General features: G+C 41.4%; 1 protein-coding gene across 26 annotated transcripts in view; it reads right to left on the reverse strand.

The window, feature by feature from the left end:
- The window catches only part of SCAPER (S-phase cyclin A associated protein in the ER), a 220,490-nt gene that overhangs the window by 108,001 nt on the left and 88,616 nt on the right, over positions 1-23,873 (reverse strand). For all 26 annotated transcript variants that reach the window (XM_088789438.1, XM_088789431.1, XM_088789429.1 and 23 more), the window contains 3 exons: positions 7,928-8,061; positions 5,188-5,253; positions 59-185 (listed from right to left, as the gene is read on the reverse strand). In XM_088789438.1, the coding sequence (XP_088645564.1) occupies positions 59-185; positions 5,188-5,253; positions 7,928-8,061 (327 nt within the window). The remainder of the gene's footprint in view (positions 1-58; positions 186-5,187; positions 5,254-7,927; positions 8,062-23,873) is intronic.

The following is a 23,873-nucleotide window of genomic DNA, read 5'->3' on the forward strand; positions in this document are numbered from 1 at the left end:
GTCATAGTGAGAAAGAGACACAAAGATGGAGGCCAGAGGCCAGAGATGAGTTACATACCTCTTTTTCCAATATTCTAGCGATCTCTCCTAGGGTCCGATCTAAAGCAGAAACCTTAGTGTTTGCCCACGGTCCACTGTCTTGTACTTGTAGTTGCTTTAGGAGATCTTTGGCTAATCGCTGAAGCCTTCAATACAAAATGCAATGGAAAGGAATGAATGAAAGGGACTGACATTATGATTCAGACATAATGTTTCACATTTTCCTGAACATTTTGAAACGAAAGGTACTTCCATTCTTGCATGAGAAACTGACCCATGAGCACCTGAAGTGAGGGAAAAAACCCACTCCCAAGGCTAGTACTGCCTTCTATTCACAAACAACCACCTAAGGACAGTATGATCCATCCATGGCATTAGCTAGCACGGTGCAGCCATCAGTTACCACGTGATGCCATCAGTGAAAACGTAACGCTAAAGCTAGAAAAGAGCTGAGAGATGGGGAGAAGGGGAGAGTACGATGGCACAGAACCATGAGCGTAAGAACCCGAGCATGTTTTCCTATTTAGACTTTAACTCTTCAAGGTAGGCTTGGCTATTAAAAGCATTTGTAAGGGAAATGCCAATGTCAAACTCCCCATGTTCCAATTTACAAGCAATGTGGGATTGCCTGCCACCGCTCCTGTCATTAACTTACGTGTTACCTAGCCTGTGGGATTCTAGTAAGCAGACCGGATGGAACATGTCTCCGTAGCCCTTACTTCCTCAGTTCCTCTGTGGGCAACCCTCCCTTCCTTCCCAATTGCGTGAGCATCTCACCAACAGACACTCAGTAGCCACTCCCCGGGATGCTTCCAGTGTCCACTGTACAACCACGCCCTGTTGTCTTACTTTCACTTTTATCTGTGATAGATCCCACAGGCCGGCATTGTAATCGCTTCCTTGTGGACGCATCACCTTCCCTCTGTGGCGCGTGTTTTGTCCCTCTCTTAGTGGCCCAAGTCCAGCAGTGCTGTAACCGCAGATGCGTGTTCAGCTCTCACTGTGGACAGGCAACACTCTCAGCGCCCTGCGAGCATTCCTGCATTAGCTGGGTCTGCCCACATCTGCTCTTCCCACTTCTGACCCTGAGAAAAAGCCTTGCCACGCACGAGACAGATCCAGGATCTTACTGAACTGTCCCACCTGCTCGGTCTCCCACTCTGTACAAAGACTGGCTTCGCACACCATTCCCCAATCTCTTCACAACACCCCCCTTTCTGTTCTCCCTCTTGCTTTCAGAAGCTCTTACATTTCACAGAGAAACTGGAAGCTACTGGAACAAGAAAATCCTCACTGTCGGCCACAGGTCTTCCAGCCTATCTGCCCTTCGTCCATACTCTGCTGTCTCCCCAGCTACAGTCAGGGAGACGGAGTCCTCCCACGGAGGCGGCTCCTCCCACAGGCCCTGTGTGCACTGAGGTCTTTGCAAAGGCTCCTCGTTCATACCTCCGGAAAGGCTTCCCCACCTCTTTGTTACCCAGACAGTCCCTACGTGTCCCTCAGTCCTTAGCTCAGACGTGACTTTGTCTGATCTGACTAGGCCTTCAGATCACTGTCGTAAGTGTGTCCACGCAGAACTTGACAGCGAAACGAGCTGCAGTGATGGCCGTGCTCCCAGTACTGGCCAAGAGGGTGGCTGCTAGCGCTTGACCGAGGAAGTGAATTTTGGGTCGTCCTTACTTTGAATGATTTCAATGCACACAGCCACCTGCAGCTAACCGCTGGCACAGTGGCCAGTGCAGAAGTGTAACATTAGCTTCATCGATGTGCCATGTCTACACGAGTGCCCACAACAGGTATTTGATGATGAATGGTCTAAGAAGAAACTGCCTCTTCACACTCTCAGTGATGTATGTCCCTAACCTCACAGGTGACAAAACATTCTCATGTACATGATCGTCTCTAATCCTCTGAAAAGCACTGCCCATTAGTATACCCGTTTGCAAACTGGAGAACTAAGGTTCAAGCAAACTCAATGACTTCCCCAACTTCTCACAGCTGGTAACGGTCACTGGGACTATGAACCTCGGCGTTCGATCTTCAAATGTCATGCTTTTGTCTCCATACCATATTAGTCCAAAAAAAAAGGCGATTTCATTCACAAATGAATAATATCCTCAATTAAAATTGTGTCTCTCTATAAATGCCTTTATGTAAGAATTTAGAATTTCTGCAAGCACGTGCAGCTGAAAAACCGCACTGGTGAACTCCACCTTAACCCTGAGCTGTCCTCATGAGCTTACTCGGACATGCCAATCGATGCACACAAACGCTGACGTCAGAACTAGCCACACTGGAATTCTGGCTCCCGCACAACCCACGTGCGTAAGCCCTGGGAAGGCTACTGAACTACTCTGACCGTTCGTTTCTTCATCTTAAAAGCGGAGACAATGTGTATTTGTTCCTTTCAGAACTCCTGAAGATCAGAGCTGACGAATGAAATGCAGAGAACAGTGTTCACAAGCCAGCCAGCAAATACCTGATTGTCAGTACTACTTACTGACAGCACGTCTCAGTCTAGCAAAAGGGAAGAGGCATATAGAAAAGGGAAGAAGTAAGAGCAGCACGTTTCGTTTCCCTGCTCATGAACATGGGCTGCAGGCCCACCCGATTCGTCCCTGGCAGCGAGCCTCACTGTGTGACACAGATAAGCAGCCACTGGAGCTTTTGGCTGAAGGTAGCCTGCACCCCCCACACCCCCACACCCCTCGTCCGTGTAACTAAATCGTGTCACCAGCCCCAGCCCAAGAGGCACGGGGACCCAGCGGTGTCCTTCCCAGGAACGCTCACATTCCAGTGCAAACGAGGTGCTTCAGGAGGCACAAGGACCATTGTAACCCACAGAACACAAGAGTCTTGTGTTTCACGCTGAGGTAAATCAAACCTGGGATTCATGCGAACCTACCCTCCAAGGAAGAGCGCCAAATCAAGGGGACGCCTAGGTAACATGAGTAAACCTCTGCTTCACTCCTGCCTCCACAGCAGGAACGCAAGGAATATAGCCCCTCTCCAGAGTAAAAGCGCCACATTTTGATCCAGACTATAAATAATTAGAGAATGTCACAGGCCTGAAGCCCTGAAAGCCGTATTTTCCCTACAGGGCAGGAATGGCAAACGTTTAGAGGGCGCAGGTTTTAACATAGCAATTGTCATTTGGGTTACTTCCGTCACAAAATTTTTCCATCATGGAAAGAAAACAGAGCACGGAGAAGGCAGAACGGAAAGGAAGGCTTCGCAACTCCCAGCCTACAATATGAGAGGTGTCTGCCACACAGGTAAATGGCTGTGTGGAGGATGTTGTGTGGCCAGAGGTTTTCTTCTCAAAACTGGAACAAACTGCAACAGCAACTCATAACTTCCAGTCTGTCACTGGAGAATGTGAAATGTAAGTTTCTCCGTAAGAAGCCCTAACGTTTACCACAGTGAAGTTTGGGGGAGTTTGTGAGGATCACTGGGAAGATTTGGAAAAGTATAGAACAGAGACGGACACGAAGATATGAGTATATTAACTGTTTCCTTTCACATCTCCTATTTGAAAGGCCCATGGTTCCCCTTCTGTTTTTAAATAATATGCTTAAGCCTCTATTTCTAAGAGTTCGAGGAATCCCTACGTAAGATGAAAAAAGTCAGTGTACACATGCTGCCTCCTCCACTGGACACCTTTCCTTTTTGCCTGCCAGCAGCCCTTCTGGTGGTACAAGAACCAGACTTTCCCTTCTAGGGAGCCCCTCGCCCTCACACTCACATTACCGCACATGCTCAGTGCTTTCGGGGTGCTGCATCCAGGCTGCACCCTCCGTGCAAAGAGCTAGGAAATGTGTGCATAGTACTGTGTAAATTAATATACATCATCTATCAGACAGACACGACACCTGTAGTTACTTCTATTTCTACTTACATACACTGGAAAGTACAAGGTAAAACTGACCACGGTAATTCCAGTTCGTTGCCACCCGGTTTCCCGCTCTCCCTGGTCTATTTTTAACTCTCCTCTCAGTGAGCAGCCTGCACCCGACGTCCCTCACATACGTACACACTGGCCCAGCCCCACATGCAGCATGTTACCCCGTTTCTGTGTGCGCTAGCATCCCCCACCTAGGCTCCCCTACCTTTCACCCTGCTGGGGCTTCGACACGCTTTGCCAGGGCCCCTCCTCAAACTGCTCTGACCCCCCCACCCCAGGCCACCCCCAAGCCACCCATAAAGATGGCTGCTTGGAACGCTCTCATCTCACTGACTGCAGGACCGAGTTTTTCTGGAAAGGAGAGGGATAACTGCATTGGCAATGACCAACACTGGTGACTATCGATGGGTGTCTTTTATTTTTGACAGGCAGGAATATTTGTATTTTAAATTAAGTAACTGCTACATGAAAATGCTGCAGCGTATCTGTAAACAACTCTGCAATTATAAATATTCCCCCATTTGGGGCAGTTAAGTGTTCCTTGACCTTTGTCACTATTTAAAAAGCCCGCTGTGTATATAAAGACTTGGCACGTCTCACATTATTTCAGCGAGCAGCACAGTGCCAGCAGAGGACGGCCAGAGCCCGACTCATAGCGCCGGTCGCATTTCATGGCAGCATCTGCACCAGCAGCGCATGAGGGCCTGACTCCCTGTGCCTGTCGGCAGCATTTAGGTTTGGGCAAGTCCTCAGCTGCTGTGTACTTGCACTTGCACCCAGCAAGAGACTCTCAATCCTCATCTGTCAGGAGCGGCCGTCACAGCAGCCCCGAGCGAAGTCGGTCTCCTCACAACAGGAACCAGCGGTCTTGCCAGAAGCTGCGCTGTCAGAACAGTGTTTCTCTACCTCAGAGCAGCTGACGCTCCCAACGAGCTAACTCCCTTCGGTGGGGACGGCCATGTGCACTGAAGGATGCTAATGTTATCCCTGGCTGTACGCACCTGATGGCAGCAGCACCACCTCCGAAGTTGTACCAACCAAGATGCTGTCACACACCCCCACACAGAGCCAAACGTCCCCTGCCAAAATCGTCCCCTGTTGGACACCATGGTGTTGGGAGAAAAGAGCTGCAGGCATCAGATGCAAAGCCAGTGATCACAGGCATTGCATGATGGTTCAGATAAACTTCTGTTATAGGCAGAGACCGAAGAGCCAGAGGACCGAAATGTAGGATAAATACTCACTTTGCTTTATAAGGTGAGTCAGAGCCACAATTTTTTGTTTCCGTTAAACTTTCATATTCCTTGGCCCTGAAAAGAGAAAAGGTTAATCACTGTTAGCCATTTTACTGCTAATTTTTGTTAAGCAGAAACCCTAGCTGTATCTCTCCTCTTCCAGCATTAGGAACATTACTATGTTAGTTTTAATACTTTGATTTCTGAGACTGCTTCTTTAAATTACTATAAATGCTGTCGGAAAAAACTGAAAAAGTACATATTTCCTTATAGGACAGAGAGCAGATTCAGAAAACATTTCTAAGTTTGCAGGCCTTGTTTAGAACAGTGCTTATTTTGCAGAAATGCTAAAATCATGAAGATTAAATCTGAAACCCTGTAAGTTTCTACAAGGTAGTTGAGGTGGCTGAGTATCTCTGTACCTCCAAAGGTATAATGCAAAATTAAACAGTGGTAAAGAATAGTCATTTAACTTTAGAGATAATTTAAGAGGCAGTAGAAATAATTTCACTAGACATTTAAAGATTTGTTTTGGTTTCCTTTTGTTATTTATACCGACTAAATACCAAATGTCTGGAACAATCTGAGATAACACTTCCCAGCCACTGTCTAACTAGCCTCCCATTTGCCCGAACCAGTAGGTTGACAGCCACAACAGGTCATCCACCTAACACAGGTGTCACTACAGCAATCCACTCATGTTGACTTAATTTGACTTGAAATTTCTCTTTGGGGGAGGAAAATGCTCATTTAAATTTTAACTGTCCATCTAAAGGTGTCTGAGTCTCAAATAATCAGTCCAGTGACCTATGAAAGAATTAGTCACAACATATACCAATCCAGACATCAATGACTGGAGAAAAATTAAACTCTGCTTCATAAAAAATGTGAAAGACAAACTATAATAGGCCTAATATGAAAAATCAAAGTAGCACAGGTGATGCTTCGGAATGAAGGAATAACTAAGTTAGAATTAAACATGAAATTATGTCTTCTTGAAACCTATACATGGTCACTGCTATCAGCCAAAACATGAAGGCACCGCAAAATGGGGAAATGAACCCACTTGCAGTTGCAAGTAATCCTGACTTCATACGAAAGGTAGAAAAAGTAACCGTTATGCAGGGTTGAATGTGTTCCAAGCATTGTGCCAGGAGCTAGGCAATAATTGTTTCATGTAGTCCGAAAAAATCAACATGGTATTACCTCCATTTTACAAAGAAGAAACTGCCACTAAGGGAGACGTGTGTTCTATCAACACATACATTTATGTAGGGCTTGACATGGTGACACTGAAGGAGGTTAAGGGAGCTGGCTGCACACGTGGGAAGAGTCATCCAGAAAGAGGAAACCTGACAGGTAAAGGCCCTGAGGCGCTGAGAAGAGAAAATGACGTGATCCAACTGACATCTTAAGAGGCTCACTGTGGCTGGAGTGCTTAGAACAGACTACAAGGAGCCAAGGGCAGAAACAAGGAGACTAGAAGGAGGGCTCCTGTAATAATCTGGGGCAGAAAGGATGGCGCCTTGGTCCAGGAGGCAGTGAAGTCAAACAGTGCAATGCTGCTGCCTTTGAAAGCAAAGCTAACATTACCTGCGGTGGGACTGGGTGTGAGGTACAGGAGAAAGACAAGGGGCTGGGGGTGGAGAACACACCAAGTCTGAGCAAAACTGCAGCTATAACATTGGTGAAGAGAGGACAGAGAAAGCCACAGGCCAGAGAGGAAAGAAAGAGTCCACAGAATGGGCCCTACAGCATCCCGGTGCCAGGAGCCCAGCGATTTCTTAGCATAAACTAGAAATGAAGTCGGTAATACCCTGCAAGTATACTGTGGAACTATTTTTAGCAACTTGGCGGGACCTCAAAAAATACACTCAGAAAAGCCTCTTCTATTCTTCGCTCCAATGAGTACTCGGAAGTTTTCCCTGATTCTGTAAAATGAAATGGACACTTTCTCTGATTACAATCTGAAATTGGAAACTATAGGAAGATAACCACCATTCCCTATTATTCTAGACCCACATTTCTATAATCCCAGGGGTCAAGCTTTTCCACCTTTCGAGACATTTGGGAACAAAGGTGTGACGACATACTCAGACGCCCTTCTCTCCCATTATCTACTAAGGAGGAACTACATCTGTGCCCTCCTACAAGCCTCATCAGTCATCGGGGGATCCGCGAAGCTTGTGGGGTCACAATGTGCCACACAGCTGTCTGATCCTCAGATGTCACTGAGGCTGATGATAAACTACAGGTCTGACAAATCCCTTTCAATTTCAAGATATTTCTTGAACTTTTTCTTGTTGTGACAGGCAACCTAACTGATTAAACCTAGTCGTGAGATGTGACACCACAGCCAGCAGACTCCTATTTGTTGATTGCTATTGATTTTCTTTAATACTTCATTTAAAAATCAATAGTTGGAAAGAAAAATAGGCTTGGTTTACACGTACTTAAACATACTACTGAATGCTGGCGGAGGCCAAGTTTGGCAGGGCTTTTGCATCAAATTATAAGAGCTCTTAACAGGTGAAGGCAAGGGCTTTAGATCGATATGTAGTTTTCGTTCTCAATCAAAGAAAGTGGCCATAAATTAGGCTCATCAGTATTATTTTCAAGGCTTTCTCGAAGTAAACAACTTTAAACTTTTTTGGGGGGTGGTGGTGGAAGATCTTCTTGAATTTACATTAAAAAGGCTCCATCACTGAGAGTGTTGCTTTTGTTTTGTTTTGAAGGCTACTGACAGTACCTGGAGTTCATGCGTGCTTTTATCCTTTTGGCTTTTTTTTTATGTTTTTGCCGCTCTTCATCTTTCAGAGACTCTAGGGGAGCTGTACTTTCAACCACAACGTCAACAATGTACTTCTTTAAGGAAAGATGCTCCTGCAAGGTAAAGAAACGAAATGATGAGGAGGAACACAAACGCAGCACCGCTACAGGGGACAGTGAGGGGACAAGGTCACACAGACAGCATCAGTCTCTGGGAAGCACTGCTTTCCCGACTGCTGTGTGTGACACTGAAAGCGCTGTTTCGCCTGAGCCTTTTCACTGACTCACCACGTCCGTGCTGCACAGCAACTGTGCCGCATGCTAAGGCCACACGGACATATCCCTGTCCCTGGCAACCACACAACGCAGTACAAGAAGTGAAACACAGACGCCATCTGTAATCCCGAGCAGCAAGTGCCAGTTAGAGTCAGTGCTACAGGAGGTCAGACGGGGGGGAAAGATCACTGGTCACTGGGGGTGAAAAGACTTCACGAAAGAAGCACCACATCTGCTGCCCCATGAAGGGCAGACTGAGTCAGAGCGTGTGGATCCTGGGGACGTGTGTGTTTGGGCTGGGAGTTGGAAGGCGGTAGGAAGGAGTAAGAAAAAAGCCACCCCAGAAAACACAGGTGGAGATGAGAAGGTGGGATGTGATTACCAGCCCCGGAGACTGGCTTTGGCGGAGCAGTCGGGCCCCACTACCCTCCTTATCCTCTCAGATTTCATGGCCCATCATCATAATCCCTGCCTCTCATGCACACAGCTCCCTCGCCCCCTCTTCTTCTTTCAGACTTGCTTGGCAAAATCCCAACCTAAATCCCACTGTCTCCCTACTCTGTGCCCATACCTGAGCAGTTAAGGTGGCTGCAATCACAAAACATGCGGACCACTTGCAGTGGAAATCTGTGTCATCACACCCCAAGTGGGCCCTAGTACTGCTAGGCAATCAAGCAATCTTAGAGCAGTTTACCTACACTCTCCTTGCTAGAAAGCACTTCAGACCCTCTCCCTCCAATTTCTAACACCTTTAGCCCTGCATATCACATCCTCTTCCCTGACACTTTCTCTAGGAGGCTCCAGATGTCATAGTGTCCCCTAATTCAACGGCTGAACCTTCTAAGTCTTCTTTGCTGGCTCCTTTTCCTCTTGACTGGTAAATGTGGGAGCATCCCAGAACTATCCTCAGGTCTTCCCTCCTCTCTATCCAAACTCATTCTTCAAGAGCAGTGACTTGAAATATTATTGAAACACAGGTAATTCTCAACTGTTTACCTCTAGTCTTGTCCTCTCCCCTGAATTCCACTCCGCTGTCGAAAACTATCTCCTGAAAACCTCCACTTAGGCAGAGTATTTCCACTGTAAGCATTTCCAAAATAACAGCACACAACAAAACTCTTACACTCCCCAAATACATAAAACTGCTCTTCCCATAGAGTCCCTCGTTTCAGTAAATGGTGACAGCATTTGCACAATTTGACATATCCAATATGTCAGCAAATCCTATCAGCTCTACTTTCAAATACATCCCCCAATTCATCCCAAATCCAGTCACTTCTCCCACCCCCCATCACCCAGCCTAAGGCCTCATCAGCTCTTATCTGAATGACTCAACAGCCTCTTAACTGGTGTCCCAGCGCCTAATTTGATGCCCAGGTCTTTTCTTTACAAAGCAGCCAGGATTTTTTTATTTTTTTTTTAGCATAAATCATCTCACATCACTCTTCAAATCCAAGTCTCACCTTCTCATCACAGCCAGGGTAAAGTCTGAAGTCCTTGCGATGGCTTCCTAAGCCCTCCACCACTGACCTCTCTGACCTCATTCATAATTTATATCTCTCCTCTGTTCACTCTGCTCCATCCACAGGGCAGTGACGTCCTTCCTATAGCATCCGTCAGGAACCTTCCCGCCTCAGGACGCTACCGGCTGCTCCCTTAGCCAAACGTCGTCTTCTCCCAGTCACCTGCATGATCACAGTTCCATGAACGCCCAGTCTTAAGTAACACCCTCTATTATTTGCCATCTCCTCATTCTGTTCCTTTTTCTTCACAGGTCTTGCCTAACATTGTTGCCTAACATCAAATACCTCCGCAGTTTCCTGCAAGAGAATATAAATTGTATGAGGGCAATGACTCTTTTTGCTCACTGATGTTTCTGGGTCTGGTACTGTGCCTGGCTTATGGCAGACACTCAGTAAGTATGTGTTAAATGAATGAAAAATAAGAGGGTGATGTAATTAGAGCGAACACTGCTGTTCATGGTCAAATGAGGAAGGAGGGTCAAAAGGTGTAAGCTTCCAGTTGTGAGATAAGTAAGGCCTGTCAACAGAATCATAGCGTGATGCCTGCACTACCTACTCAAAGTTTCGAAGAGAGTAGATCTCACAAGCTCTTTCCACAACAAGGAAACTCGTAACTATGGGTGGTGATGGATGGTAACGAAACTTATTGTGCTGATCATTTTGCTATATATACACACATCAAACATTATGCTGGACACCTAAAACTAATACCATGTTGTAAGTCATTACAGGGCAATTAAAAAAAGACAAAAAGTGGTATTTATGAGGGCTAATTATGCAACATACTCTGAGCTAAGGACTTTACATATGAATCACTCATTTAGTCCTTTGAACTATACTTAGAAGGTATGTATTTTTATTATTCCCACTTGAACCATGAGTACCCGGAGAACGAGTCAAACAGCTTCCTCAAAGTTTAAAAATCAAAATCATGACTCGGTTGTACGTGAAATCACCATCCACATTATCATTCATTGAATTCTTCCTATGTGACCAGCAAAAGGCTAAATAAACTGTACACCTTATTTCCTACAATCTTCACAACCCCCTAGAACTGATGGCAGTATGTTTACATTTTACGAATGCTTAACAAAGGCTCAGACAGGGTCCGTATTACGTCATGGACATAAAGGTCAAGGTCAAAACCACAACTTTCACAAAACTGAGCTTTTTCACTTCTCCACATTCACTCCCCACGCACTGCTCATGAAGGCCGCGTCTCGGATGTGTAATTCTTCCCACTGCACTAAGGAAAAGGAATATTCTGAATGACACCTTTAATTCTGTGAAAGGTCCAGTTATACTATATATCATAAGTTACTGATGTATCTAATACACAAAGGCAGACACTACAGAAACATTTGGACTCCATCCAGAACTACAAGAAGCACACCTTTGTAAAAGACAGTACGTCATACACATACACATACACACACACACGCACTCACATTCATGTTAGCTGTTTGAAAACTCTCAAAACTAAAAACACATGAGCATATATTTATATTTTGTTTGACTAACAGTAACGTTCTTCTTAATACAAAATCAATACATGTTAATTATAAAAACAGAAATAAAGTTAAGAAATAAAAATCGCTTAGAATTCTAACACTTAAAAATAATTATTTGAGTATTTCCTTCTTGCCATTTTCCTTCGCATATATACTTTTATAAAAATAGGATATACTATTTCTAATGTTATAATCTGTTTTTCATTTAAGATTGCAAATATTAAATACTGTTAAATAATACTCTATAACATAATCTAGTGACTGCAAGGTATTCCGTTTCATGAATATACCCAACTTTACTTAAAAGCTTTACTTAGATATGTGGGTAACTTTTTTTTTTTCAATTTAATAATATCAGTGCATCAAGTAGTCCTATAGTTAAATTTTTAAACACACTGTCCATTGTCTCCCTTATTAGCAAATGCCAGAACTGAAATTCTGTGGGTCATAGATTACACATATTTTTAAGGTTTCCATGACTATTCCCAAACTGAGCAACCAAAATGGGAATTAATTTACGTATCCACAAGTGATCTGGCAGTACCTAGTGTTTCTGTTCTGTTTGTAAATCTGTCAATTCGTCAGCTGAAAACCTGGTATTAGTATGCTTGACCATTTGTTTGTATTTTGTCTTCTGTGACTTAAAATGTGTTTCTTGTCCAGCTTTCTATAAACACATTTCAAGTTTTTATATATTTGCTTCTAGTGGTTTGCATCATGTTTTCACTTTTTGTCAGAAAAAGATCATGTTTTGGTGATAAAGGAAACACTGTTAGATGTGACGCAGGATAATTAAGAGTTGTTTTTCCATTAAAAGTGAGTATTTTATACAGGAAGGTTTTGAGATGGTTTCTGAAGATGAAAAGAGTGTACAAAGCGACACTGAGCAGTGGCTGAAAAAATCATGGTTCACTTCTACGAGTAAGTATTAGTCATTAAAACGCTTATCACAGAAGATTCTGAGGTGATGAAGGCAGTCAGTGGTAGCAAAGTTTTAGATTTTCTCTAATCATCACATAAAACCTAAAGGGCAAACAGATAGTGAAAGTAAAACCCACAGAAAATACTTACCACACATCAAGGTGACAGCGTATTCCCGTAGCCCCCCAATGCAAATAGGTGAGGAAAAACTACCAACAGGTCAGCGAATTTTCAGTGTCTTGGAAGAGAGCAATCAGAGGGAAACAACAGAGTGGATAATGAACTTGAGAATGGCACCTATAACTGAGAGGGCTTTGCCCAGCCGAGCGGCAGGTGAGGGAAAGATGCCGGCACTCGGGGGATCTGCAGAAGGCTAGCCGCTGTGAACTCTCGAAACTGAGCCACGGGAGAAACTGCTAGGGAAGGAATTGAACTGAGCCAACTAGGTATATTGGAGACAAAGGGAAAAAAGGCCTACATAAAAGTAGACCAGGACATCAGAATCAGGACACTGCAGAAAGCAAGGCATTGTATTTTTCATACAACAGAAGAAGGAGCTCTGTGAAGCTAGAATAGCTATCCTGAATCACAACTCATGCTAAAACTCTTATAAAGCTAATTCCACATGAAAATAAGCAACAGAAAAGTATCATGGTCAAATGCTAAAATTATTAACAGAAAAAGAAAATAAGTAGAGTAGCAATACAATGAAAACACATCCCAAAACCATGACAGAATAGATCAAAATGTAACCTTCCATTTCAAGGTAAGTTACAACAAATAGAGAAAATGGTATAAGGCATGAGAAAGATAACACAAATCACCATCTTAAAAAGTCAGAATTTAGGTCATAAAACAAAAAAGACTGCAAAAGAAAAAAAAATTATATAAGAAGTAAAGATAAAATACAAGACTCACAAATAATTCCTCAAATAAAAGATGAACAACAGAAAAAAACTGTAAACCAAAAAAAGAAAGAAAAATGGTTTGAGAGTCAGTGAAAATACTGAAAGACAGGCAAAGATGCAAAACACAAATATTAGGAGTCCCTGAAAAAGAAAACCAAAGCCAGAGAAAAGATCAAATATTACAAACAACAATTCAAGAAAACTTTTCTGAACGGAATAGAATTAAATACTGAAAGAGTATCCTGTACCTGAAAATACTGACCTTGAGTTGCTAATACCAAGACATATCCTATTATCACTTCTGGGCTTTAAAGAAAAAGGAAAAATACTCTGGGCATGTAGCAGAAAAACAAGTGAGTTACATGGGAAAAAAATTAGATTATCCCCGGCTTTTTGACAATAACATTTTATGAAGTAATATATGTAGCATTTTCCAAGGAAGAAATGTGAGCGAAGGATTTTATATCTAGTAAAACCAACTTTCAAGTATAAAAGGCATAAACTGTATCAACATAGAAAAACTCAGAGGCTCTTATTCTTACAAGAACTTCCTGAGGAATCTACTAAAGAGCAAGTCTCAGAAAACCAAAATAACCAAAGAGACATTGACATAGGGACTAGTGGTGAACATTACACCTAACCTTACAGAACGAAGACTAAATTACTGGTTAAAAGCGAAACAATACACACTCGTATACTATATGTAAGGACTGCATCTCAGACTTTTCATCGTGTTACTATTAAAAAGGAGAAGACTGGGGAAAACATGAGACTATTTTAAGCGGCTCTCAGTAATTCCGGGGTTGTGGGCCAGTTAGTAATAGTACCCTACAGGTACGTGTGTACTACGTAGTACGGCTGCTGTGTGCGCATGTGTGGGGACGGAAAGGAGCTCCTGGGCATGAGCGAGAGCTGGCTCATTCCTGTGCCCTGGACACCCTGGATGGAGGAGCAGACAGATGCGCAGCACTGAGGACGTTAAGCAAAACCCGTCACCCTGAATGTGCACTGTGAGAGTGTTCATGAGCCCATCATCTTTACATAGTTGAGAAATAACAAATGTATGCACACATGCATCTGTACAGATGAGTATGTATTTATACCCACTCACATGTATATCACATTTCATTTCTTTTTCTCCCCACTCTGTTCACAATGACAAAGCCAGTAGCAGTGTGAATCCCTGATTATGCGCCTGAAATACCACTTCTCAGTGAAGGTAGCCAGGCGCCTTCTTAGCAAAATAGCTGACCACAAGCCTCAACAGCTGGCCATAACAACTATCCAGGTGACTGTTAAATTCAACTAGGCTCACGTCAAAAGAACTTGAGAGCAAACTTGGAGGGGCTCCCACTGGCCAAAAGATAGTAAAACCTGAGGTCCAAAAACGAAAACTTCAAATGATGGAAACCCATCAAAAGTGTTAGAATCCGTGAGTCTATAATTATATATATATATATAAGTAATTGGACACCTTTGGAAGATAATAGGAAACCAATTCATTTTCTTGAAAACTGGTAAAAAAATCAAAATTTGATCTGGCCACTCAATAACCAAATAGATGACGGAAAGCACTTGTTCGTAAATGTACTCCAAATAATAAGTGAAAATGAAATATAGAAATGAACTAGTCACATATCCAGGAACTAATGAATCTAGGTATCCCTTAACCAATAGCTCAGATGTCAACACCACAAAAAGAAAGACAATCGGATGTTATGTTCATCCTGATGGAAGAACTCAACACCAAAGGGCTTGAACTTTGGCCTCATCAAGCGCCTGGAGCCACCTGCAGGTGACAGAAGGGACCCAGAAATACCTTGCAGTGCAGCAGAGTAACAGCTTTAGCAAGTCACCCCGTTCCTCGGCTAAGGAATGAACTTCCATTCCCCTCTTTAGAAGGGACATGGGACAGAATTTCCAGTCAGTGGTGTGTGAAGGCCCATTCACCCTCTTCCCCTCTGCAACATGGAGCACAAAGGAGCCTGTGATACAGCTCTAATGCCGAGGGGAGGGCTCCTCTTAGGGGAGGACAGAGATGGGTCTCTGAAAATCCACAAGGCATTACGCCACGCAGACAAGGTGGGCTGCTTCCTTAGGATTGTACTGCAAGAAAGAAACTTCTCTGTTCTTAAATCATTGTATTATTGTTGCCTTTGTTACAGCAGGTTAGTCTTTTCCCTCACTAATACAATTATACACACATTTATAAGAGTGTGTGATTCCCCATGAGTTCACATTGTGTGGGCTCCGTGATGAGAACATGGAGGTTCATCACTCTAGTCTGTCTACTATCAAGTATGCTTTCAAGTTTCCATAACAACTAGTTTAGAAAAGTCATCTTGTAAAAAAATAATTTGTGCACGTAGTTCCTAAAATTCTATTGGGCTTCCCAAACAAAGTAAATGAAATCACAATATTCATGTCTTTCAAGCATCTAAGACTGAACTTGAACACATCTGTGCTCTATTCAAGTTCTGAAAGTGTGTCCCACAAGTCTGAACTCCACTGGAGGAAGAGGAGACGATCTCCTGCAGCGAAGTGGATACACATTACGGCGGTGCTTCACTGACGGAGGGAGCGATATGTTGTTGCTGATCCTGTCACCTTCCTTCCCTGGGCTTCTCACGTCGTCTAGGGGACAGGGCACAGGTGAACTGGCAAAGACAGAATGGTGAGCTTCCTGGGCCTAGAAACAGTGCTGACCAAACACAGCTAGGCTATGCTGTGCGGAGCCAGTGAACGGTGGCGTCCTAATGCTGCTCACTTCATCCCACAGCCAAATCTTTCGTGACAGGAAGCACACCAGCAGGGCCCGTCCACTGGCTGGGGGGTTCTGAAACTGATCCTGCTGCTCCAGGTCCGGCCTCCCGCACACCTGGGCAATCCTTGGGCACGCGTGCACACAGGCAGGCAGCAGTCCCTCGCAGGAACTATCCTCAGCAGCAGTCCAGGTGGTCTCAGCTGGTTTCTTAATTATTTTTCCTCCCTACTCCTTGCTCTAGATTCCTGCTAAGATTTGAGCCCTGACCTGAACCCGACTCAAAATATGAATTAATCATGATCAAAAATCATCCCAAAGGCCCCTGGATCTCCTTCCTTCCTTCTTAATTAGTATCACTGAAAAACCACACGCCTACCCTCCCAGAACCCTGCTCAATGCAGGTACTACCCTCCCACTAACAAGACAGCAACGAGTCTTAGTTAACCATTGTATTCGAAACTGATAATTCTAAAGAAGCAGACTACGCAGTAGAGATAGCAGTGAACTGTGAGTCAAGGGATCTACACTGGGATAAATTCCGCACCTCACGACCGAGTGACTTCTCTGGGCCTCAGTTTTCTCACTAGCAAAATACAGGGATTAGACAATAAATTCTAAAGTCCCCCCTTTACCACTCTAAGAAGCTCCAAAGCTAATTAAGGATGGCTCATTCCATACACACAGGCACACACACAAAATGTAAGTTTAGTTTCTAAATTGCAACTGTGGCTTCTCATTTACACAACACCGCTACAATATGAAACACTAATAAATGTATGTAAGGAAACTATGACTATACAGACATGATCTCATCAAAGTTTATACCCTTCTGAGTATTTTAATTTCCTTTGATGGCATACTAGACAAAAGTTCGGGCCTTTCTAACATAATGTACAACGTTAAATACTGATTTTATGATCCAGATATTCCATCCAACTCCTAAAGGTTCTCATAATTCCTTGTTTTCTAAAAGAGAGACGAAAAACATTAAGCTATAGATAGGTTCATGATCTTTTGGAAAGAATGTAAAAATTCTAATAATAGGAGGCTATATAGGAAAATATAAATGACACAATATATGATTTTATTAAACTTCCATTTTTTAGAGCTCTCTCCAGTGTTACCTCAGAATAAACACATTTCATAAAATGTGGTACATCGAAGGGAATAATCTGCTTCCCATTATTTAAAAATGTTATAATGCAGAACTGAGAAATTTTAAGGATGCTATTCTTCCTAGAACAAAAGGGTTTAAATGTCTCCTGTGTAAAAAGGACGAAAGCTTTATTACAATGGTAAAGAACGTATTGTTATTTGTAAATCAAAAGGTGTTTTTTATAGAAATCCAATGTCATCCTCAAGAGGTTATGTCTCTGGAGCCAGAAGTTTATTTTCACAAGCACGGTGGATGCCAAGTGACCAATCTAAACAGGTGAGGGACTAATGCCAGGGTTTTCGCATTTTGTGTGGCAAAACTCTTTTCCCTCAACATCATCCTCAACTTTAGAATCTAAAGTCGAATGACAGTCCTTTCCAGAATCACACATTTTTGCTTTAATTCTTAAAACTATTATTGGGCCTGTCACTCTTTGCGCCCTGCCTGGCACACCGACAAGTAAGAGACATAGCAGGCACTTCACAGTTCCTCACTGCTTTCCACAGAAACGGGGCAGAGGCCTGGAGCGTGGGAACTTGTCTTCCCTGACTGTCTGGGTGATGATGAGGGTAAGAAGGTAGATAGAGGAAGAAGTGGGAAAGTACAGAAATGAAGGTGTCTGGGAAGGTATGAAGAAAGAAAATTAGGAGCAAAGGAGAAGCAGAGGAAAAAAGGGAAGAAATAAAGGAATGCTCAGCTGAAAACAGCATGGTGCTTTAGACAGCACTTTACCACATACTCTGATACCAGCTTCACAGATAGACTATGAAAAAATAAATTCTAGTTTAGCTCATTAACATTGAATTCAATACTTACTATGTGCTGAGCTTATGATAACGGCTTAACTGAAACAGATACAGGTGTCTGTAAGTCACTTTTATTCAGAATGACACCAAAAGAACCCACAGTAAACTATTATTTTGCTTGTTCTCATGCCTCCATAAAACTTACCCTCCAGAAAGAGTTACGAGGAAAGCTGATTTCTAATTACTGATTTGTTGGATGGCATTAGCCACATCAAATAAGCTATCTACAAATATCCAAACGCTATTCAAAAATGAAAGCACCATATACAAAATTTAGTTCAAAAACAAGTGTCTGGAGATGCGTGACATTTATCAGAGACAGCACGCACGGAAGAGGTAGCTCCTGTGACAGTACCTCCCCCGGTCTCCCTGGCTCGCGCACTAATGCAGAACGCACATGCAGGTGCTGAAGAAATGGGTGTAAAAAGAAAAAGTCTGAGAGTCCCATCACATTTCAATGAAATTTAAAATTTTGTCAAACAGTATATTTGAGAAAATCTAAAACAAAACGCCTTTTATCAAAACAATGCCCTTTGTGACAGCATCATTTTGAAAAATTAAACACGTAACAATGACAACTTTTAAAACTTTGTAGGTTATGTTAATTATAAGGAAGATTCAACCCTGCTAAGTCTCTTTCTACAGGTGGAGGATACACTTAAGTGTTTTTATCTATTACAATCTATGTACTGCAGTGTTTCAAATGACAGATGAGAAAATGAAGCTAATGAAACACTGTGAAGCAGACACCCTGCAACAGAGAAAAGGCCATCTTCTGATAAGGAGGCTAGTCCACCATCTGTCCCCCTGCCACTCAGTGACAATTAGAAAAGACTCTATCTACACCTGAAATCTATGTAATTTTACTAACAATTGTCACCCCAATAAATTGGGGAAAAAAGAAACAAAAGACTCTATCAGTTTTCTGGTAGGTGGAGATGATAGATGGCCTACGTAGACTTCTTTTGCAGATTCTGATGTTCCTTTCTGATCTAATCGGAGGTTTAAAAAGTGACCACAGAAAAGCCTAGAGTATAGGCTTATAAATTTAAAAGGTCTGAGCTCAACAGTGCACCGGGGAAATCTTTCAGATGTATTGAACCCAGCCTTGTAACGAAAGCTGTTTTCTCAAAATTCTCAGATTTCAAATACTGCAACTGAGATTACTGTCAGGCTTCATCCTTAGAAATCATTTCAATAATATCCCAGCAACAGTACTACCATAGGTCACAAATAACATCACCCTTTCCGTACAAGACCGAAGGAACAATGACACTTAGAGACAGAATCAGAACTCCTCAGTGTGGGTGCCTGTCACAGCTCTGGGTGACAAGGGCTTCAGCAGCTTCACATCACACTCAAAGGCACCAAAATAAACATTCCCTGTAAGTCTATACACTTTTAAACGTTTAGCAAAAGGATATTTGTAAAAGTAAATATAAACACAAAGTAAAAGAACAGAGAAGCGATATGACTCTAACACTAGATAAAAGAAAGCTATCTTAATATTCGACAATGAATATTACTAGGAAAGAATATTACTGGGAATAAAGAAGGCTCTTTCATGATAATCAATTCATCAAGAGCACATAAAAATCACTAGCATTTATACACCTAACAACACAACTTTAAACTGCACGGAGCAAAAACTGATTGAATTGTCACGAGAAATTGATAAATTCACAATTAAAAAGATTTCAATAACCCTCTCTCAAAAATTGATAGAACAGAAGTAGGCAGAAAATCACCAAGGACATAGTAGATGAAGGATCTTTCTAAGGTGAAGACTATGTTCCCTCTCTTGATTGTGATGTTCTCATGGATGCGTATGACTATGCCAAAACTCATTAAACTGTAAACTTAAAAATGAGTGCAGTTTAACGTATGACAGTTATACCTCAAAGCTCTTAAAACAGCACAAAATCATACAAATTTCCAGTTTGCACGCATCTACTATAATATTGAATGGGAAAAGTTAAGTACAAAAGGATTACATATAGCGTGGTACTTTTTCATAGAGCAGAAAACTAAAATAAAGGTATGCTTTTCAGGAACAAACCTAGATGCAAAAATAAAACCATGAAGGGACCAGAAGAAAAAGGGGAGAGAAGGGCAGGGAGGATATACCAGTCATCACCAACCCAAATAAGGTTTGCAATATGAATACTGTACCAAAGTACTATTCATGGGCGAGGTATTAAAGAGGAAACAGATATGGTTCATATTCTTAGAAGAGAAAATTCATCAGTGGGGTAAACATACATACACAGTTAGGATCATGATGAGAAAACTACGTGATATATATAGCAAAAAAATTGCTTTTGAAAACTACAAAGAGATGAATAAATAATAATAGCATATTAGGAGTCTTTCCATTTTTGAGGAAAGGACAGGAATGAACACAAAACAAGAGTTAGAAGAATAAAAATATCTGCATAAGAATGAACAAATTTGATCTAATATGTTATATATACCCAGAGAGAAAACATATTATTCTTAAACTTTTATAATGTATAAGCTATACAGAGAACCAATGAACTCCCCAAAGTAGAACCTATGTAGCCATAATCTCTGACTGTAACGTAATAAAAGTTGAAAACAAAAGCAAACAGTAGTGGTCATTTCGGCAGCACATATTTTAAAATCAAGCAATGGACAGAGCAGCCTGGCCTTTGTGCAAGATGTCAGTCAAACCCATGAACCACCTCCCACTTTTAAACACACACTCGTACTCATAGGACGAAACAAAAGGCATTGCCACCCTTCTAATCTATACCCTTAGAAACACCTCTTTGTTTAAAAGGAAAGAAAAACTGAAATCCAGAATACTTTAAAAGCCCATTAATTATTTAAAAACAAAATAAGCCTGCTTAAAAATTAAATGAAGAAAACTGTACATTTTAATAAATCACACACACACAAATGCAAGACATGAGTAGACAATACATTGCTGGATAGAAAGAAATAATGTTTAAAAGATATCTACTCTTGCCAATTTAATCTATAATTTCAATGCAATCTCTCAATCAAAATTCAAACATGATTTTCTTAGCTTAACAAGTTAATTGCAAAGGTTATGTACAAATTGAAAAGCAGAGGAACAGCCAAGGCAACTGTGAAAAAGATTACTGAGGATCAAACTTACACTATTAGAGATGTAAGCAAGGAGACAACAAATAATGCGTTATCAATTCCTGGAGAAAATAACTGTCAAGCTACAAATCTATGCCCCATGGAAATATCTTTCAGAAACGAAAGCACAAAGAAACAAAAACCAAATTTCCTACCAGGAGATTCTCTCTAACCTGAGCAGAGGGTACATAAATAATCGTTTTACTATTTTTCTACAAACAGTATAAATACATCTTATGCACTCTTATCTATTTATAATGAATTTCACCAAAATATTTCAAAGCAGAAAAAGATACACCGTGCAATACTAAATAGATGAAATCCGGTGTATGGATTTTCCTGGCTATCTGAAGGTAAAGCATTCCTATGAAAACTTTCGTTACCTCAGTGGTGTAAAGCAGAGTAATCATCATTAATTTTTATGTAAAAATGTTAGAATGCTCCCAGACTAACAAAGTAACAAACTGGTTACCTAAAGCTTTTTCCTTGAATCAATCAAAGAGACTAAATCAGCTATGGACAGACAGTCACATATTCTCTGCACATCCTGGTTACACTCTGAGTGAATTTACCACCAAAAGAATTCCAAAAGGTGGAAGAAATATACCCATTCACAATCAGCACAATGCTGATTCTATGTGCACAATGCATGTGCATTATGCAGTGAAACTGTATGCATGTTCTTTCTGTCCCTTCCTCTCTCATTCCCACACACACAACTATAAAAATTTTCCCATTTGGTTCAAGAGAAAATGGAGGCAATGGAAGCTTTGTCCTATAAGAAAGGGTAAGACGTTTTTAGATTATTTCTCAAACTAACTTAAAACATACACTGTTGACATACTGGGGAGATAAATCATTTATTTATTCTAAATGAGTTATAGTTTGTTCATTTGGATTGACTATCTGTTGAAAAGCAAACAAGATGTTTTCTTAACATGGTTATAACAAGAGTGAATGCTTCCGCTTCTACAAAGGTAAGCAGGGTAAGAAAATGCGTGACACCATTAGGTATTGTCTGCTATTTCCCAGACTGGCGTCTATTCTGGAGGCATCCACTACTTCTTCCATCACAGGGCTAGCCACTCGGGCCACAGACCAGCTTGAAATTCATTAAATACAGTGATGTCTATGTTTTTGCTAATTTAAAATTTCATTTTTCTCTTCAATCACCTCAGTAGCATAATTTTTCACCTTGCACTAATTTGGGATTTATAAAATCACACTTGGTGGTAAACATCCAATAAATTAGTTAACTTAAGATCATTCATGAAAGTTACTTTCATACTATCCATGAACAAAAAAATAAACTATTATCTGCTTTATATTTATTGTATGTATTTATATATAAACAGCGCTTATACAACTTCCATTCTTTTAAAGTCAGAGTCTCATAAAAAGAAATACATGGATTCTAAATTTTAGAAAGCAGTAACTTTTAGACTTCATTCTCTATATAGGACTAAATGCACTTCATGAAACTTCCACAAGAATCACTACCAGCTTCTTTAGATAGTGTAAAAACTAAACTACAAAGAAATCAGAATTTAAATTAAAACACACTTTATTATTTCTCTAGCAATGCTAGAGAAATAAATGCTAGAGAATAAAAAAACTAAATTTTAGAATGTATTTAAACTAGCACCCATTTGTTTTGACCTCTGAACATCACATACTTTTATCATTTGGATTCTAAGACGATGAAAGAGGAAAAAATTAAACAGATTAACAGCTTTTTGTGACGTCTCTAGAAACATGAAAAATTTCCTAGTCCAATTAAAATAAAAACACAAAACACTAAACCTTTCTTGCCAGGCAGCTACCTATTATGTTTAACAGCTTAAAACAAACTGTGTCAAAGATCAAGAGTAAGTTATGTGATATGTCAAATGCATAAGGTCAAAGGCCCAATTTTATTAGGTCAGAGGTGGTATAAATAAAATCGTGTATGTCAAAGAAGAAGGGTGACAGACAACATGTATATAATATAAAGACATCACAGATGACAAGTAATAACTTTAAGTAGAATAAGTATGTTTACTATAGATACCTTTACTGATTAAGAATGAAAATTCCACATGAGTAAATATAAAATTACCTTCCCATATCATATAATGCATATGCTACACTGCACTCTTGTTTTCAGGAAGAAGTGGCTATAACTGAAAATAACTACCGTCATGCATCGCTTACCGCTGGGGACAGTTCTGAGAATTGTCACTGTTGTGTGAGCATCACAGAGGCACTTTCACACAGCTGGATGGTCCAGCCCACTGCACACCGAGGCTACAAGCCTGCACAGCATGTTACTGTACTGAGGACTGCAGGCGGCTGTCACACGGTGGTATGTGTGTCTGGAAACTCCAAACACAGAAAAGGCACAGTAAAAATGCAGTGTCAATGCTAAACAACAGCGCACCTGTACAGGGCACTCGCCAGGAACGGGGCTCACCGGACTGGAAGTTGCCCTGAGTGAGTGAGGGGAGTGGGTGTGAAGGCCCGGGGGGGATTGCACAACGGTCGGTTTTAAAAACAGTATGCATTTAGGCAACACTACATTTATAAAAAAGTTTTCTTCAATATATTAACCTTTGCTTGTGGTATCTTTTATACTTATAAACTTTAAATGATTTTAATTTTTCAACTCTTTTGTAATAACATGCAGCTTAAAACACAAACACATTGTACAGCTGTAAAAAATATTTTCTTTCTTTCTTTTATAAGCTTTTGTCTATTTAAAATTTTTTTTTTACTTTTTAAACTCTTTTCTGTTGAACACTAAGATACACACACTAGCCTAGACCTCCTCAGGGTCAGGATCGTCAGTATATCACAGTCTCCAGGTCCACATCTGTCCCACGGGAAGGCCTCAGGGGCAGTGACGCCCATGGAGCCGCCATCCCCCCGTGACAGCAGTGCCTTCTGGAAC

Source organism: Rhinolophus sinicus, chromosome 13 (genome assembly GCF_057876585.1).
Source record: "Rhinolophus sinicus isolate RSI-liver-muscle chromosome 13, RSI-T2T, whole genome shotgun sequence".
NCBI classification, from domain to species: domain Eukaryota; kingdom Metazoa; phylum Chordata; class Mammalia; order Chiroptera; family Rhinolophidae; genus Rhinolophus; species Rhinolophus sinicus.